The sequence below is a fragment of the Coenobita brevimanus genome, chromosome 23 (assembly GCF_032717465.1).
Source record: "Coenobita brevimanus isolate Jiangsu-jjx chromosome 23, ASM3271746v2, whole genome shotgun sequence".
Classification (NCBI taxonomy): Eukaryota; Metazoa; Arthropoda; class Malacostraca; order Decapoda; family Coenobitidae; genus Coenobita; species Coenobita brevimanus.
This window is the reverse complement of record NC_136976.1, coordinates 64332009-64351414: the sequence shown is the minus strand read 5'-3', so window position 1 is coordinate 64351414 and position 19406 is coordinate 64332009. Positions and strand designations below refer to the sequence as shown.

The following is a 19406-nucleotide window of genomic DNA, read 5'->3' as shown; positions in this document are numbered from 1 at the left end:
GGTCTGGGCTATTGCCTGACCAGTCTTTCATGAAGGAGACCTCACAGTCATGAAGCCAGTTGGTGACCGATTTGGCTTTATGAGCAGGTGCACCGTCCTACTGAAACACTCGTGCACCTGTGAGCTCGAAGGACTCAGGTAAATGATCACAAAGAAGCTCCAGGTAAAGGTCCTGATTCACTCTGCAGTTCTTGGGAAGCACAACAAGCTTACCCAAACCCTTCCCAGAGAAACTGTCAGGACTCTAAAATATCTTAATACAGTACATAATAGCTAGCAACATACATATATAGTCTAGAGGTCAGGTCAATGTCAAATCTAGGGGCCAAAAGGAAATGACGTTATCACCTCTCCAGAATGCCTCTCACCAGCTAAATAGCCCACAAACAGCACCTTGTGACCATACACATACACACACACATACACACACACAAGCTTCTAGAACACTGTATGTCTGTGTGTATATACTGCTTCCAGTGCATGATCAACATTCCTTCACTTAAAAGAGTTGCAAGCTAATATCCTGTTCCCACACCTTGTCTGGTGCTCTGTCTATCTATTTATCTATCTATCTATCCATCATGCTTTCTGTTATGATTTGTGTTTATAATATGGAGTCCTGACAAAATAACCCCATACCATAAGTGAATCAGGGTGTTTAACCGTGCTTTCCACGTAATGGGGATCAAGCAGGTCACTACCTCTGCGCCGGTACACGCGCGCTCCTCGATTACAGGTAACAGTAAACGTTGCCTCATCAGACCACAACACTGACAACCATTGGTCCTCACCCCAGTTAACCCCTAAACCGCGGGGTTGTTTTTGCTTGACTTGCATGTCTCCGGAGCATATTTGCACTCCGACAGACTCTCTGAAAATATTTGCCAAAAATCAGTTATTAGTCCTAGAATATTAAAATTACATATGCATATGGCACATACCTTCAGCATTCTCCTGGGATGTTTGTTGAGCCTTCATCAAGTACCGTAGGACTTGTGGAGACCTCTGAAGTTGGGTACCGAAGTCTCCACTTTACACTTCCCGACAACCCGTAAATTGATTACCACAGCCTGATATTATCATTAGAAACACTATTCTATGATTCTCAAATAGTTTGGAATCCATACTCAAAAAAAAAAAAAAAAACACTTTGAAAACAATGAAAATTACGAGCGCGTATAACCTTCCCACTTGCGCTCGTTCGCCGCTGGTGTACTGTCATTTATTATTCATAAAAACACTCACACTGTATATTTCTATTACTGTATAACACTTATATATATCTACAGTCTTTATCCATAAGTTTCCTTCCGTAATAGTAGTTTATTGTCTCTGTAGGCATTCAATTTCTCAGTCTATAAAATACGTAGCATTCACTTTCTCATCCTGTATACTAGTGTTGAGAGTGAATTTGTCACTTTCACTTCCACTTTCATAACTCAGTATTCATACATGCTAGAGTGAAACTTTCACTTTCATTACTCCTAGTATATATACTCGTATTCTTATATCACTACTCATTTACATTTCTATTTACATTCTCTATTTTATTTACATTATTTACATTTCTATTTTATTTACACTGTATTATGCACTGTCACTTGCAGTAACTGATAAAACTATTTTCCACTGTTCACTTATAGTTACATTCATTGCTTTCACTTGCTGTGTACACATTATTTACATTTCCACTTGCACTGTTTTACTCACCTGAAAGATCATAATCACTGTCTATCATTTTCATCGACAAATTAGCCAGTTGACGTTCCACAGCAGTCACTTAGCCCTTTACCCCTTTCCACACAAGGTTTAGTAGGGGGTAGAGGTCACAGGGCCCTTTGCATGGGGCTGAAAAGCGGCAGAATTGGACAGGTGCGAATCCGACGTCATAGAGTGGTGGCCTAGTGGGAGTGCAATGCTGCCAATGTCAGCCTGGTGACAGCTGCTAATATATACGCTATGAAATGATTGGCAGGAAATCTAGACAATACATAATAAATTAGGTAGTTCCAGGTGAATGTAAATATCACTTAGGCTTCTCCCTTCCTTTCTTATATATATTTTTATTACGAGAATAGATTATAAGGCATATTCCAAGGGGAAATAAACAGCTAAAATTAGCGAATGAGTGCACGTGATGTGTTGTCAGGTGATAATTAGCCAATTCCAGATGTATGGCACTATCACTTACCTTACTTCTTTTTTGTATATATTTTTTGGTATAAGAATAGGGCATAGGGCTTATTTCAATGGATGAAATCAGTGGAAAATTCCAGGAAAGATTTACTAGTAGCACGGCCAGGCAGGGGAGAGGAGAGGGTAATGGAGGGGAGGTAGGGAGGGGAGTCAAGAACGGGGAGAAATGGCTAAATTGTCAACAATGGATGGTAGTACAGATGAAATTAGGAGTGCTGACTAGTGTTGGACATTGGCAGTACTGATAGATGATACAAGCCACCACTTGAAAGCCCAGGCAAATTCAAAATAACACAGAATCACAAAATTGACACCCCGCAGTATGATCCCTTGCTCCCAAGCGTCACGAAAGTGACGCCCCGCAGTTAAGGGGTTAAGGTACTTGTTAGCAAAGGCAAGCCTACGAAGTCGCTGGTTACGTGTAAGAAGAGGCTTTCTCACAGGCCTGTGGCTTGTGTAACCAAGTTCATAGACTCTTCGAGAAGCCATGTGCACTGAAACCTCATCAGAAACACTTCCGGGTTGCTCTCCTTAATTTTCCTTGCACTCACACGAGGATTAGACTCCACTGCACGTTTTTACACATTAACAGACCTCGGGGAAGTTTTCCTGGGCCTACCAGACCGCGGTTTCTTTGTAGGAACGTCACCACTATTTTCCACTCGAAAACGGGCACACCACCTCTGCACTGTCGATTGAGCCACACCAACCAAATCACTAATTTCATTCATGGGGTGGCCTGTCTCCTTTAGAGCAGTGATCTGTGATATGATTTCACTCGACAATTCATGGGTAGGGGCCATAATAAAGTGGCGAAAGCCAAAACACTGTGGGACTCTGGGTAAAAAATGGCGCAAGAGGAGAGGGAGGAGCGACGGAATTCCTCTCTCTCACGCAGCCCATAGGCAACTGAGGCGGCAGCCAACCAGCGCGCAGTAAGGCCTCAGACTGCCATGACGTCATGTTAGCGGCCCAAACTTCTGGCTCAATTTTTAGTCCAAAAAAAGGGTGATTCTTTTTTCACCAAAAGTATTGTGTGCCCTGACAGAGGCACTGTATATATATATATATATATATATATATATATATATATATACAGGTATATATGTACAGTAATCACTCTAATATCCGGATGCCCAATATCCGAACATCCCCACTACCCGGACATAATCGTCTTGGGATCCAGTATTCCCAAAATGGTCCGAACCCCCCCGTTTCATTTCGTTTCATTTTTAAAGGCTCCAACATGCTTGCATGTGTCAGCCTTGGTCACGTAATGGTGGCTTTCCACACTGCACAATCCATTGCAGCCCCCCTGTTCAGTCCCTTAACGCTGAGGTCACACTTAATGACCCGTCCCATGTCTTTCTCGGTCTGTCCCTCATAACCCCGCCCCCAATATTAACACTTCTCACCTTCCTCACCCAATTATCATCCCCCATCCTCTCCACATGTCCAAACCATGTCAATCTATCTCTCCTCATCACAACATCAATACACTCCAGTCCCATCCGACCTCTCAACTCTTCCATCGTAAACCCAGCCCCCCCGGACCTTGCACGCGGGGACGCACTACACATCCACCTAATCATTGTCATTTCTGTACATCTGAGCTGGCGAATATCCTCCTTCTTTACTGCTCAGGTCTCGCTACCATACAGCATTACACTCCTAACACATGCTGCATACAAAGACCCCTTAGCATGTAGGGAGAGCCCTCTCAAAGTCAGAAGAGGCAAGAGCTCCCTGAACTTCTTCTAACCACTTCTCACCCTAGCCATAGAGCTAGCTCCAGCCCTACCTCCAGCACACAACATTTCTCCCAAATAACAAAACTCTTCCACATACTTAAGAGATTCACCAGCAAGTTCAATCCTTTCACGCCTGACAATCTCCACCTGCTATCCCCGACATGCTGTACACATAAAATCAGCATTATCTCGCAGTCCACCTCTGATACCACTACATCTCTTATGCACCCATTTATCACAAACACTGCACAAGATAGACTTACTTCCCACGCCCCTGTGGCAAACTGCACATGGCCACTCTCCCTCGTCTTTGACAGTACCGCCACCAACCCTAGATATCATCACTTTTGTTTTATCTGCATTTATCCTTAAGCCCTTGTGCCCCATACCGTCTCTCCACCTCCTAAACCTTTCCTCTTCCTCCTTTTCGTTCTCTGCAATCAACACCAAATCATCAGCATACAACATTGCCCACGGAAGTCCGTTTCTAAAGTCACGTGATAGAGCTTCAGGTACCATGATAAACAACATGGGATTCAAAACTGACCCCTGATGCACACCAACATTCACGGAAGACTCATCACTCAAATCTCCATTCACTCTTACCAGGGTGCGAGCACCCACATACATAGCCATAACCACCCTAACCAGCCACTCCTCCAAGCCAAGCTTTCTCATTGTTCACTTCACCACCTCTCTAGGGACTCTGTCAAAGGTCTTTTCCAAATCAGCAAATCTCTCCCTCATGCTTCAGCATTTCACCACACACTCCATCAATTCCTGGGGCTTTCTGCATTTTAACTTTCTTCATTCCTTCCACAACTTCCATCCTACTGATTTCTTCCCCTCTTTTCACATCCCTCCTCCTCCCAGCCATTCCCCAGCCACTTATACTTCCATTATGTTCATTCTCTATATTCAACAACTCCTTATAGTGTTCCCTCCACATGCTCACTTTTTCTCCCTTCTCCACAAGAAATCTACCATTTTTATCATTCACTCCCCAACTAACTTCTTTGGCACTATGTCTAACTCTCCTTACCTCTTTCCAGAACATTTTCTTACATTCCATCCACTTTACACTCAAGTTCCTTCCAAATTACTCATACACTGTCTTCTTACTCTCTCTTACTAATCTTTTCACCTCTCTCCTTCTCTTTACACATAACTCTCTTCCGTCCCTAAACTTCTTTCACGCCCCTGTTTCTCATCCACTTGCTATATGCTTTCTTTTTTGTGCCACAGCCTTTCTCACTCTTCATTCCAGCATGCTGTTCCCTGCACCCCCTTTCATCTTCTCTTCACCCCACACACCACCTCACATCACATGCTGCACAGATTTCTTCTGTGAATATCTTGCACACACCTTCCACGTCCCCCATCTGCTGCAATCCATGTCTGCCTAGTCGCTCCTCCACTTCCCTTTTATATTTTGCCTTTTTTCCATGCTCTTGTAACCTTTCCACCCTCCTTGTATGCACTACTTCCTCCTGTCCCTCCCTTCTTCTATTTCTTCATTTCATTTGGACTTTGATTCTGACTACCACCAAATGGTGGTCAGAAAGTCCACTCCCCCATCCTTTATATACTTTTGCATCCATTACACACCCTCACATCCTTTCATCCACACACATATAATCAATCATTGCCTTCTGTTCATTCAGTTCACCACGCACCCTTCTCATCACTCTGAGAGTAGTTCAGTAACTTGGCTCCGAATGTAATGTTCCTCACGATGTAATGGCCTCACACTGTACTTAACCTACTGTATAAAATATCTGATTACAGTATGTCATGTATCATTATAGTTCAGTCAGCTTACCTATAATAAAGCACTTTGGTCAGCAGAACTCTGTGCATTATAAAAAGAATGTTATAGAAGATAAGAGCTTAAGGAATTTGGTTGGCACCCTCCCTACTGCCACCCTCAATAACCCCCTGAAGCTGCCCAGACTTTCCCCAAATTAACATTAAAAGTACGTGTACCAAATATTAATAATTACAGTAAGCCTAACAATACATTGATAAGCATATTTATCAACACACTGTTTAAAAAGAAACTCAGACAGTAGATGGGCTTGGCATGAGAGGTGTGCAATTTATCTCTAAGCAGTCACGTGCTACACTCTGTGGGAAGAAGTGGCATGTACAGTTGCTCTAAAATGCTATATTTAGGTATGTTTTGACTTGTTTTGCATGTTATGTTCATTCTTCGTGCATTATGAAAACATTTAGAACCTGGCCAACAGCTGAATGTTTCATATATTACGAACTGTTATGGAATCCCATGTAATGAACAAGCTTTACTGTGTACTGTACTTGGAAGCACCATACAGTTGTAAATAGTGAGTGAGATGCTAGTGATGGTTGCAGAGAACCAGTTTGAGTTAGACAAACTGAAAGAAATGGGAAAGAAATGGGATGGTGTGAAGGATGCATGTGGTAGATTATTAAGCATGGAGATGAAGTAAGGACCAAATGGAAAGAATATTTTGAAAGCCTGATGAATGGGGATAGAGAGAGCAGAGCAGCTGTAAACATGATACATTTTGGGGGTGTGCAGAGAAGGAATGCAGTGCCAGGAGACGTGACACTCGCACAGGTGAAAAGTGCTGTGAAGCGGCTGAAAAATGGGAAAGCAGCAGGGGTTAATGAGGCATATGCAGAGATGCTTAAATGTAGTCGAGAGAATGGATTGAAGTGCTTGTTGGAAATATGTAAGAAGGCATGGATGAGTGAAACTGTGCCTGCAGAGTGGAAAAAGGCTGTGATTGTACCCCTGTACAAAAATACAGGTTAACGAAGTGAGTGCAAGAATTATCGTGGCATAAGCTTACTGAGGGTGGTAGGGAAGGTATATGGAAGAATTATTATAGAGAAAGTAAGAGAGATATCAGAAGTCCTAATGAGTGATGAACAGGGTGGCTTTAGGAGTGGCAGGGGATGTGTGGACCAAAAATTTGCAGTGAGACAGATAGTAGAGAAGGCTTGTGAGAAGGACCATAAGGTGTTTATGGCATTCATGGATCTGGAAAAAGCATATGACAAAGTGGACAGAGAAGGATTGTGGAAAGTTTTGCGCATGTACGGTGTAGAGGGTAAGCTGCTAGGTGCCACCAGGAGTTTTTATGATGGTAGTGAAGCATGTGTCAGGGTTAATGGGCATCTAAGTGAATGGTTCACAGTCAGTGTGGGCATGCAACAAGGTTGTGTGATGTCCCCATGGTTGTTCAATATATATATGTGGATGGGGTGATGAGAGAAGTGAAAACACGAGTAATGGAGAGAGGGATGGCTTTGGTAATGAATGGTGATGGATGGAATATCTCAAATTTGTTGTATGCTGATGATGCAGTACTGCTTGCAAGTACCGGACAAGAACTTGGTAGGCTAGTGCAGAGTTTTGCTGATGTCTGTAAGCGTCGTTCCTTGAGAGTAAATGTAGAAAAGAGTAAAGTGATGGTTATTGTGAGAGAAGGTGACCCCCAGTGCAATGTAACAGTGAATGGAGAGAGACTGGAATTGATGAGAGAGTTCAAATACCTGGGTACAGTGATAGAATAGATAGGAAAATGTGCAAAAGAAGTTGAAAGTAGAGTTACACAAGGAAGAAAAGTAGCTGGTGCAATGAAGGCCTTGATAAGAAGCAGAGGCTTGAGTGTTGCAGCTGCACGAGGCTTACATGGAGGAGTGTTAGTGCCAACTTTAACATATGGATGTGAGACTATGGTGTGGCATGCAAATGAAAAGTCAGGAGTAAGAGCAGTGGAGATGGGACTGCTGAGGAATGTACATGGAGTACAGAGGGTGTATAGGATACGAAATAATGTGATTCGTGAAAGATGCGGAGTGAGGATGTCAGTGGACACCAGAATTGAAGAGAGTGTACTGAGATGGTATATGTGGAGAGAATGGATAATAATAGAGTGGTGAAGAAGGTATACCTGAGCGAATTCGAAGGAGGGAGGAGGCAAGGTAGGCCAAGGAGAAGGTGGAGAGATATGGTGGATGAATGTGTGAGGAAGAGAGGTTTGGAAGTCGGTGAGGCTAGGGAACTGACAGGAGATCGAGCTGGCTGGATGAATTTTGTGAGAGGAAGTACATGATCAGGGATTTTTGGCACCCCTTTTGTGTGGCAGCATCTGGATTGACTCTGTCGGATACGATTATGTGAAGCTACAGAGCATGGTGAATGTTTTTGGTGTATCCGATAGAGCCAGGATTCCAGGGGCTTGAATGATGAGTGAATGGAAGCTTGACCCATTGGACTGGGCAATTTTGGGCTGTCTGGCCATTGCTACTCCTCACCCTGCCCTAGGGTGGGAAAGGAGGTCCGGATGATGATGATGATGATGATGAGAATTATCATTTGTTAAATGCTTTCTATTCTGTACTTTTTTTTCTTTTTTTTTTCCAGGTGCGAAGATCTATGGTGGTGCTGTTTGTTGCAGGTATCTACCCTCACTACTATTCATGGTGGTCTTACTTCAATTATTGGAATGATGATTTCTACAAACAATGGAACCATCAGCTTTTTTTTTCTAGCACCGAGTTGGCTTCAACCATTGCAGTGGTGCACTTACTGGACAAGTAGGTTTAAACCTGTATATGTAGTCAAAGAAACAACTATCTTCTCAGTTGTATCTGTAGAAAATTTCTGACTGGCGAAGTACAATGGAAATCCTATCACTATCACTATGTCTTTCAGATGGATTGATTTTTCCACTGTGTACTGTATTCGCCAGACTTGGGGAAGATCAGTATATCTTTCAGATGGTTTGATTTTTCCACTGTGTACTGTATTCATCAAACTTTGGGAAGATCAGTATATCTTTCAGATGGTTCGATTTTTCCACTGTGTACTGTATTCGTCACCCTTTGTGAAGATACTTGTGTGTCTGTCCGCATTGGATCACTTAAAAAATAATTGAATGTGTAATGTTTAAATATTTACACATATAGTACTGTACACTGTAAGATATTTATTTGAAACATCAGATAATAAAAAATGCTCTACTAGTAAGAAAGTGATATGAAGAAAGTTAAAGCATCTCTAATTACAGAAATGTCAGTGTAACACCAAAGAGGGCCCTGGTCATTATTAACATTGCAGTTCTTCACATAATGACATCAGGTTTCGACCAGTTTGTCAGCAATGTAATACAAGGGAATGGCATGCTTCATCAGGTGAGAATACTTATTTCATCAGGACATTATGACTGACATTTTTCTTCCCTGTTGAGAGATTCAGGTATAAACAGAATGTCTGTGTCTTGGCACTGTAGTGACTGGCAATGTGTACATATGACTTGAGCATTGTGGCAGTCAGTAAAGGAGAATTCAAGAATGCCTGGGGAGGCTACCATAACTGACTGTTGAATGAAGAGCTTCCCTGCAATGAGGACAATGAAGAGATAGTTGAGGCAAGGGTAGGCTGCCTTCTCCCAAGAGATAGCATGGATGGGCAAAGAAAGCATAAGCCAAAATGCAGAGTGGAAAAGCTGTAGGTCGTTGTGTCATGTAGTGACAGGAGAGGTAAAGAATAGTATGGGACTATTTTTATTTGTCTTGGAAATATTAACAAGTCTCTCACACGGACGAGTATAAGTCCCGGGTAGCTACCTCCCTGTCTCGCTATCTGTCTCTCTCTCAAATTGCCAAACCTTTCTCCCGTCACCTGTCTCCTCTGAGGCCTGTCTACTGCTCTCTTGCCTGTTCGGTGGCTAATCTCCGTCTCGACCTCTCTGTTCTAAGGCTAACCTCCATCTGAGCTCTCTTTCCTAAATTCTGGTGTAGCAGGGGTGTGTCACGTGTGTTCCTCGTGGATGGAAAGTTCCCGTAGCCTGTGTGTGAGCATGTGTGTATGTGTGTATATGGCCACTAGACGCTGTCTCAAGCATTCCTCGCGTCAGAGTGTGTAAGCATGTTTAGCACTGCTCGATTCTCGCAGACACAACACCTCTCATCATCTGACTCCCTGCTTCTATCTATCTATTTATCTATCTATCTATTATGATTTGTAAATATAATATTATGTAGTCCTGACATCTGCTCGGTCGCGCGAAAATGGCGTACCATCGACATTTAATAGTCATAAAATATTAATACATATTATATACACATTATAATGAACTTATAAGCTAATTAAGTGAAATACAAAATATTGTAAAGTAACATAATTGTATGAATATTGTATACATATAATATTCATAGTAAATAGTGATTATTCAGTAATATTACATTTTAAATAAGTTGTATACATATTTGAATAAATGCAATGGTTGTTGTATAACACTTTGTATGACGTGCATGTACAACAGACGTACGCATATAATTGTGCAATGGTAATACTGCTAGGTTATACATTACATAGAGTTATCACTTAGTAATGTCTAATATTTCACCTAACTTGTATGATGATACTGGTAATACAGAATTGTGCTATAGTTGTATGACTTATAATATTGTACTAACATTGTGGTAATACATAATTGTAATATTTTATGAATTGTTACAAAATATTGTGTTAATGCATAATTGTGTTGGCCTTATAATTGTAGTTACATTTTGTTAATGCAACTGTTACAAAAGTGTCTTGGCCTTATAATTGTAGTTAAAGTTACATAAAAGTTACATCTTGTTAATGCAACTGTTACATAATGGTACATATTGTTTGTAGTTACATAATTGTACTTAAAGTTACATAAAAGTTACATCTTGTTAATGTAACTGTTACATAAATGGTACATATTGTTTGTAGTTACATAATTGTACTTAAAGTTACATAAAAGTTACATCTTGTTAATGTAACTGTTACATAAATGGTACATATTGTTTGTAGTTACATAATTGTAATATGGAATTACATAATTGTAATAATTGCAGTCCTAACATATGCTGCGATCGATGATAGTGATGATGTGTCGTGCCACTTGTATGTGGAGACAACAATTTGCTTTTTTGTTTGTAGTTTATGTGGTATTTTGGCATATGTAGTAACACTTACACTTATTTTCATTTGTTTGTTATGTGATCTTACTCTATTTCTCTTTTTTCTGTTTTACTTTTCTTTCTTGCTTTCTTTTTATGTATGTATTGATTTTCTATAGTTTGTTTTTCTTTGCTTGTGTATGCTTTTTCCATGTTGTTCATGGTTACATAATTACTGGCTAATTTCCTTGGGATACTTTTTTAAAGTTTAGTTTATATTGCACAGATACTACTGAAAATGATTATTATATAGTCCCATATTTTGTTATTTTATATAAAAAATATATACACTATATACACTATTAACTATACACACTGAATTGTTGTTCACCTGTACCTATCGTGAGTAATATGTGTGTCAGCACTGTGTGGAAATCATTGTCTTCACGATTGTGTTGAAGGTGTTCACTCTTGCTAACGTCTTTTGTGTTGGCCATTTTTTTTTTTTTTTTTTTTTTTTTGTAAGTTAATTTATCTGTTTCCACTAGGTAGCTTTAATTAATAAATGTTTAATACAGTTCTTTTAATTGCTCACTGAGTAACTGTGATGGTATATTTTCTTTATTACTTTGTAGATGTAATAATGTATAGTTGTATATATGAAACACGTATTTTATGTAGGTATAAATGGTAACACTCGTTGGTAGTAAATAAATGTTATAATAAATGAATGAATATATACTGTGTAGAATATTTATTGTTGGTGCAAGTATTTAATGATTGAATTATGAAGATAATTGAAGTAGGTATATGAATTTAAGTTGTAACTATACAGTACGTTTTATATGTTTGTGCAGAAGCTTATTGTCTATCACTGTGTATTGTATGAATGAAGTAACTATGTAACTCACTAATTTTTACCGTGGTGGGAAATGGTGTGAGTGGTGTTGCACGTGGTGATAGCGTTGTCCTTCGCGGGTTGATTGGCGTGTTGTCGTCTCAGCACATGGTGACGTCGGCTTCCCACACTGGTAGCTGTGGTGAGTGAATGAGTAGCGATGAGTAACTTGAGTGAAGACGAGCGAGTAAAATGAGTTGTAAATATGGACTTGGTGTTTTGCTGTTTGTATTGACCTCTTCACACCTGCGTAAGTGGTGGGGGTTGGGTGGATGTAGCAGAGAGAGGAGGGTGAGGTCTGGTGGTTATGAGTTGTGAGTCGTCTCTCACTCTTCGTTGTTTGTTTGTTTGTTTGTTTTCTTTCTTTCTTGATGTATTCTTGGTCCTTTTTTCTTGTGATTTACTCGTTGTAGGATTCAATGTAGAACTGAAGCTAATCTTGTAGAGTCTCGGTTGCTTTTGTAGAAATTTGCTTTTAATTCGGAGACGATGTCCGCAGATTTGCTGGTTTGTCGTTAAGCTACTTGCAAGGCGTCGTGTGATCTCTTGACCTCTGCATCAGCATGATGATCTGGGAGACGGAGGGGGCTGGATGGAGAGAAGCGTCAGGAGCTGGTTATGTTGTTGGTTGAGAGAGATATTCTTGTTTTCAATCTTGATATTTTGTAGGAATTTAATGTTGATTCGTAGACGAGGTTCGTATACGTTCGCTGCTACCAAATGTCATGTATGACATTTGTCTTGGGAATATTACCAAGTCTTTCACACAGAGCGGAACATAAAGTCCCGGGCAGCTACACCCCTGTCTCGCTCTCTCTCTCCCTCATGCTGCTAAGCCCCTCTCCCCTGCGACCAGCCTGTTCGATGGCTAATCTCCGTCTCGACCTCTCTGTTCTAAGGCTAACCTCCGTCTGAGCTCTCTTTCCTAAATTCTGGTGTAGCAGGGGTGTGTCACGTGTGTTCCTCGTGGATGGAAAGTTCCCGTAGCCTGTGTGTGAGCATGTGTGTATGTGTGTATATGGCCACTAGACGCTGTCTCAAGCATTCCTCGCGTCAGAGTGTGTAAGCATGTTTAGCACTGCTTGATTCTCGCAGACACAACACCTCTCATCATCTGACTCCCTGCTTCTATCTATCTATTTATCTATCTATCTATTATGATTTGTAAATATAATATTATGTAGTCCTGACAGTTGAAGTATAGTTGTAGAGATGCTGAAAGTTTTTGAGAATGTATGGATAGATCTGATAACAGATGTGGCAGCTGCAGGAAAAGTACAGTGTCTAGTTAAAAAGGAGCACCTTAGCTTTATTTTCATGACTATGGAGAAGGCTTTTGTTGCTATTGAAAAAAAGGTGATGGAGGTCACGGCAGTGTGTGCAGCCTCGAGAATCACAGGTAGGGTGAATAGTGTACAGAGTCAGTATTTTAAGGTTAAAGTACAGATACTTGTACATCAGAGAGGAATGATCTGGTTTACCCTTGAACTCTCTCTGTCATGATGATATAATGCTTATAACAGTGCTGGGGAGGTGGTAAGTAATTATGTAGTATGGAAGGATAGAATGGAAGCAGTGAGCCCAAGAGTGCATGTAGGTCATAGATGTGGGTGAGGGACCTGTTGCTGTAAGCCAGAGCTGCCTTTGTGCTATGTGTAGGGAAAAAATTATTTGTTAAGAATTCACTTTTCTGTAAATATTGTAACAAACAGGAATTCACAAGTATTGTGCCGTAATGGATAGTTTACCATATGTTCATGGCTTAGTACCATTCATCCTGACAACCATATGTTCCCATTTTGGAGGGAGAGGGTAGAATATGGAGATCTTTGCCATAAGTTTGATGAATTTATCTCAGAGACATGATTAGTACTGGTGATATCACAAAAGCTGCCATGTTGTTGTTGTTTTTGTTGTGTTCTCATGTTAATCTGGATATGAATCCAGTGGACTGCAAGAAACTGGCCACTTCAGCTTTTCACTCCGAGAGATCTTATGTTGAGGTTACATTGAAGAATTGTTAGTGTTGTGAGAGTGAGTTGCAGATGTGCTGTGGTGTGAGGGATTGCATCAGAATGAAGGTATAGTTAATTGTTTTTATAGTTGTGTTGATACTGAAGTTGGAAAGAGTTGAAACCACATTGAAATATGGCGTGGTGCATTCTTGTCTCTTGGAAGACAGTTTTTGTGTGATGAATGTATGGTTGGCATTCATGAAGGCTGCTATACGACTGGAGGTTTTTGATAGTTATGTGTTTGTGGATATGTTTGTGGTGTGCAGTGTACAGTGGATGAGGAGGGATGATGATGTGGTATTATATGTAGTTTTAGGATGTTTTTATTTTTTAGTTTCTCTGTGATGTGGAGGGTGGTACAACAAATTTACAAGGATGGGATGGATGCTGTAAATACTGAAGCGATGAATTTTACCATATGTCTCTTTTGTTGCGTGGTGCAATTGATCTATTTTTGTGGTCAGTTTACATCCTCTTGTTGCTCTTAAGGCTTATTTTTGTTTCTTAAGCTTTTTCCCATCTGTGGCTGCTAAGATGAGAGTCCAGTTTGGGCCTGCATAATTTATTGTTTTTCAAATGATTGTTTGTTGACTCTTTACAGTTATTTCCTCTGCCGTCCAAAGGTAGTGGCTGTGGGTGTTGTCAAGACAATGAGTTTTTGAGATGCCTTTGTGTTAATGTTGCATTTATGTTGAGGAAAAATTGTATCCAGAATAAGCAGCTCTGACATCATGAATCATGATTTGAAAAAGTTTAGGGAGCCGATGCTGCCTTTGAAAACCATTTAAGGGACAAGCTGTGTACTACTTGTGTAAGAAGTGAAGTTTGTGGTAGGTGGGGGTGCTCACCATCCACTCACTCAATGTAGTGCTGCTCTTGGGTGCCTGCCCGTTCCTCTCCTCCCTCCTTTCCTTCCTTCCTCTTCTTTCTTTCTTTACTTCATTCTTTCCATGTCCTTCTGCCTACAGGTGTCTTTACGCTCCCTCTTTTGTCTTTCTTTCCTTCATTCTTTCCTGCTTCTGCCTGTGGGTGGTTCTATACTGAGTGACAAGCCTGGTGGTTTCCTGTACACCGGGAAACCATTTACTACGCTGGGTGGTGACCACATAACTTCTAGCCCGGGACATTGAGGGCAATGGCTGAATCGGTAGAGAGGCGGCCTGCAGTCCTAATGGACCCAGGATCGAATCCCGGCTGGGGCAGGGAACAGTTTAAGGGTTTGAATTTCCTAAAAAGCAGACTTTCCTGATCTACCAGATGACCCGCCGACATGTCGTAAAAGTACCCCCGCTAATACCAGTACATCAGTCCTGTATGAGACAGCCCTAGCATGTATTCAATATGGACAGTGGGTGTTAGCACCGAAGTGGTGACATGTGGAGGTGTAGGAGGACTACTGGGCCTTGGGATAGGTGACTGCCCCCAAGAAATAGGCCCTGAGCCTTTGCCCAGAGTCGGACACGTAAAAAAAAAAAAAAAAAAAATACATGAGTCCAACATGCTCAAAACCTATCAAGTCGAGCTGACAGACAAAGGGTTCAGTTCAATGCAGTTCCAGCAAGAACTGGACCCATTACACCTGCACAACACTTGCATCCAGAAAACATTATGCATACACCTGGACCTGCTCCCTGTGCTCCTTCCCCCCACACACTAACCCCCCTACCAACCCTACTCCTACTTCCTCCACACCTCCTCAGCCAAACCCACTGATCCTTCCTACACCATCCGATCCCCCAGCTCCTCCCATTCCACCCCATCCTAATCCACCCCAACCCTTACCTCCACCACAACCTTCTCCTACCCCTTCCCCTCCACCCACACCACCACCTCTCCCTTGTGCTGCAGCCGCCAACACACATCACACACACAACATAAACATCCTTCAGTTAAACATAAATGGCATAAACACCAAAAAACAAGAACTCACACAATTCATCAAACAACATAACATACACATTGCCATCTTACAAGAAACAAAACTAAACAGAACACAAAAAACACCTACCAGTGCACACACAAAGTCACTTCTCATCCCACATGACACCACAAAAGAAATACAATCAATTAAAATATGCACTGGCAACAAATCACATATAACAATCGCCAGCACATACATTCCCCCCAAATCGTCCCCCACAGCACCACACAGTTACTCTCCACAAATACACCACATCACTAACATACCGAACATCATCCTGGGTGGTGATTTCAGTGCCAAGGCATTGGCCTGGCATGTCAGCAACCCTGACACAGGCGGAGGGCTGATACTGCAATCCCAGACAGATCATCTTTTCATACTGAATAATCTCCATCAAGATACCCATATCCCATACCAAGCCCTATTCCTCCCATCATCCCCAGACATCACCTTCTGTTCCCTAAACCTCGCCCTCACAACATCCTGGAGAGTGGTCAAAACCCTTGAATCTGATCACCTCCCAACCATCATCACTACCAAAACCAGAATCACCCCAGCTGGCCACAGCCACACATACACTGATTATAAGAGAGCCAACTGGGAGGCCTTCACAACTGAAACAAAACAACATTTTGAAACATTAAACAGCACACCCATCACAAACATCAACACCGCTGTGCACACTCTCAGTACAATTATACAAAATGCAGACAAAAGACATCCCTAGAGGCAAGAGAAAGAAACACAACCCCAACTTCACACCAGAAATTAAAGGTCTCATCAGACAACGGGACACACTACGACACTCCCCAACACCCCATACACAAGACACCGGACAACAAATACAAGAACTCAGCACTCAAATAAACAGTAAAATATCAGAACAGCAAACACTGAACTGGAAAAATTATCTCCAGACACTTCACCACAGAACAAACATCAGCAAACTCTACAAAACACTAAACAGCATCACACTTTCCAACAGCAACACTACACAATCACATGCTTCCATCACAACAATAGACACCATACCTTCAGACAAACAACAAGCAAGCTCTCTCATCAATCACTTTTCACATGTCAGCCATCTAAACTGCCATCGCAACAACCAACGCATCATCCGATGTAAGAGACAGTTCTCCACAGACCCAGACTATGCACTTTTGACTTACAACCAGACAAAGCACATCATCAGCAACCTTAAGCACTCATCTGCCTGTGGACCAGACAACATAAGCAACATTCACCTTGAACACCTTGGACCACAAGGCATACACGTACTCACCAGCATATCAAACTACAGCTACTCACACAACACAATGCCCAACATCTGGAAGAATGGCATTATCATCACTATCCCTAAACCCAGCAAAGACCCCACGTTACCTTCCCCACACCACCTCATCACACTCCTCTGCAACCCCTTTAAAGTCACTGAACGACTGGTACTACAACAAGTTACACCTCACACACCCCTAGCCCCACCACAACATGGCTTTAGGCCACTGCACTCCACAAACACCTTTCTTACAGACCTTACCCAGAGAGTTTTTGATGGCATGAATTCAGCTAGGCCACTACACAGAAGACTCCTAGTCACATTAGACATTAGCAAAGCTTTTGATGCCATCCCCTGCCACAACCTCACAAACAAAATATTCAACACAGACATGCACAATAACACAAAAAGATGGCTGGCAAACTACTTAGCAGGCAGATGTGCATGTGTAACATTTGCCGGTCAGTCTTCGAACACCAGAAACTTCACAAATGGTGTCTACACTCTTTAACCTATACATGCATGACATACCCACACCCCACACACCACAGATACATAACACTCGCATGTACACACCAAAATGCAAACGCAGCCGCACACATCTTCCAATCTTATCTCAACACACCACACATGTGGTTCACCACAAACAGTCTCAAATAGCCCCAGCCAAATCTACAGTGACCCTTCTCATAAACTGGACAGCAGACCACAGTCACATTCCACACCTTACCATAAACAACCCTTCCCTACCACACACACACACACACACACACACACACACACACACACACACACACACACACACACACACACACACACACACACACACACACACACACACACTGGTGCAGTGGTAACGTTACCGCTTGCCAACTGGTGGACGGGAGTTCGCACCTCGCTCAGGTTGCGAAAAGTTTCACTGACGAAGTGGGTGGTTACTGTCCCCCTTGAGCAAGGGGACGGGTGTGTGCGTGTGTGAAGGTCACAGCCTTGCCCTTAGATCGGACTATATGAGCTTTCAGCTCCCTTCCGGGAGGGTAAAAGCTGACGATCACGACCATCAAGTGATCCTGACTGACCCGGTGAATTACACACACACACACACACACACACACACACACACACACACACACACACACACACACACACACACCACACACACACACACACACTCCTTGGTGTAACATACAGTACATCATTGTCATTTAAACAACACATCACAAACATTAAAAATAAAATAACACCAAGACTTAATGGCCTGAGGTCACTTGCCCACACAACATTTGGACACAACAAAGAAACCACCACCACGGTATACAGACAATATATACATTCAGTGATGAATAATTAAGCAAGCCCTGCTTGGGCTCCTAGCCTCACTTAAACACACAACAACACTCTACAGATCATACAGAACAGTGCCCTAAAAATAATCACAGGCTGCACAGCTACTACACCCACAGAGCACCTACATCAAGAAACCAAAGTCCTCAAAGTCAAGGATCACCTAGACATGCGAGGCACCCAAATTCTCAATGCATCCTCCACAAGCCCACAACATCCATTACACTACATGGCAACACACACACATACATCAAGGAACATCAAAACAACACCCAGCACACGATATCATACACAAATACTGTCATCTCTCCCCCCTTGCCTGCCTCAAACCAGCTTCCAGAAGCATATCCATACTCAAATCACTTACTGCTCCATTCAGTCACTTAAAGACAACACACAGCTGCATGCACGTCCTCCTGATATCCATCCCTCCGAATCCTATCTCCCTCGTGAGGACAGAGTCCACCTGGCCAGGCTGAGATGTAGGCATAATCCAGCCCTGTTAAGTTACCAGAAGAGGCTGGATGACTCCACACTGATGCATGTCCAGAATGCAATATAGCACCCCATACTATTAAGCACATCATGGAAGACTGCATTGCACACAATCACCTACGCGAGCAACACAACATACACTCCATGAGAGCTCTGTGGGAAAGCCCGGTCTCAGCCATGGCCTTCCTTAGGGACTCGGTGCTATTCGGCCAGACTGCCTAGGGAACAACTACTACTACTACTACCATATAACCAAATCATGGCACCTGGTGGTTTAGTGAATAATTGCGGCGCTTCAATTGGATTGAGCCAGTGAAGGGTTATATCCAAGGAATGGTTGGGGTTATTGCTCACGTAATGCCACTCAGGGTTGAATGAGGCTGGTCACTCATCTTAAATGTCAGGACCAATTTGCCTAGCCCCAGGCTCCTATGCTCCCCATGGGGCAATGTAGGATTGGATGATGGATGGATGGATGGAGAAGTGAAGTGTTGTATGGTAGTGAAATAGTCAACTGAGAAGGATGGCAGCAATATTTGAAAGGTAGCAGTGGCAGAAGTTAAGATGCTATGAAAGG

The 19406-nt window shown here is 42.2% G+C and overlaps 1 protein-coding gene across 1 annotated transcript in view; it reads left to right on the top strand.

Annotated features, from left to right (window-relative positions):
• LOC145393018 (uncharacterized) overlaps positions 1-19406 on the top strand; it is a 63429-nt gene that overhangs the window by 38805 nt on the left and 5218 nt on the right. The window contains exons 4-5 of the mRNA XM_080267339.1: positions 8365-8537; positions 9011-9134. Coding sequence (XP_080123465.1) covers positions 8365-8537; positions 9011-9134 — 297 coding nt within the window. The remainder of the gene's footprint in view (positions 1-8364; positions 8538-9010; positions 9135-19406) is intronic.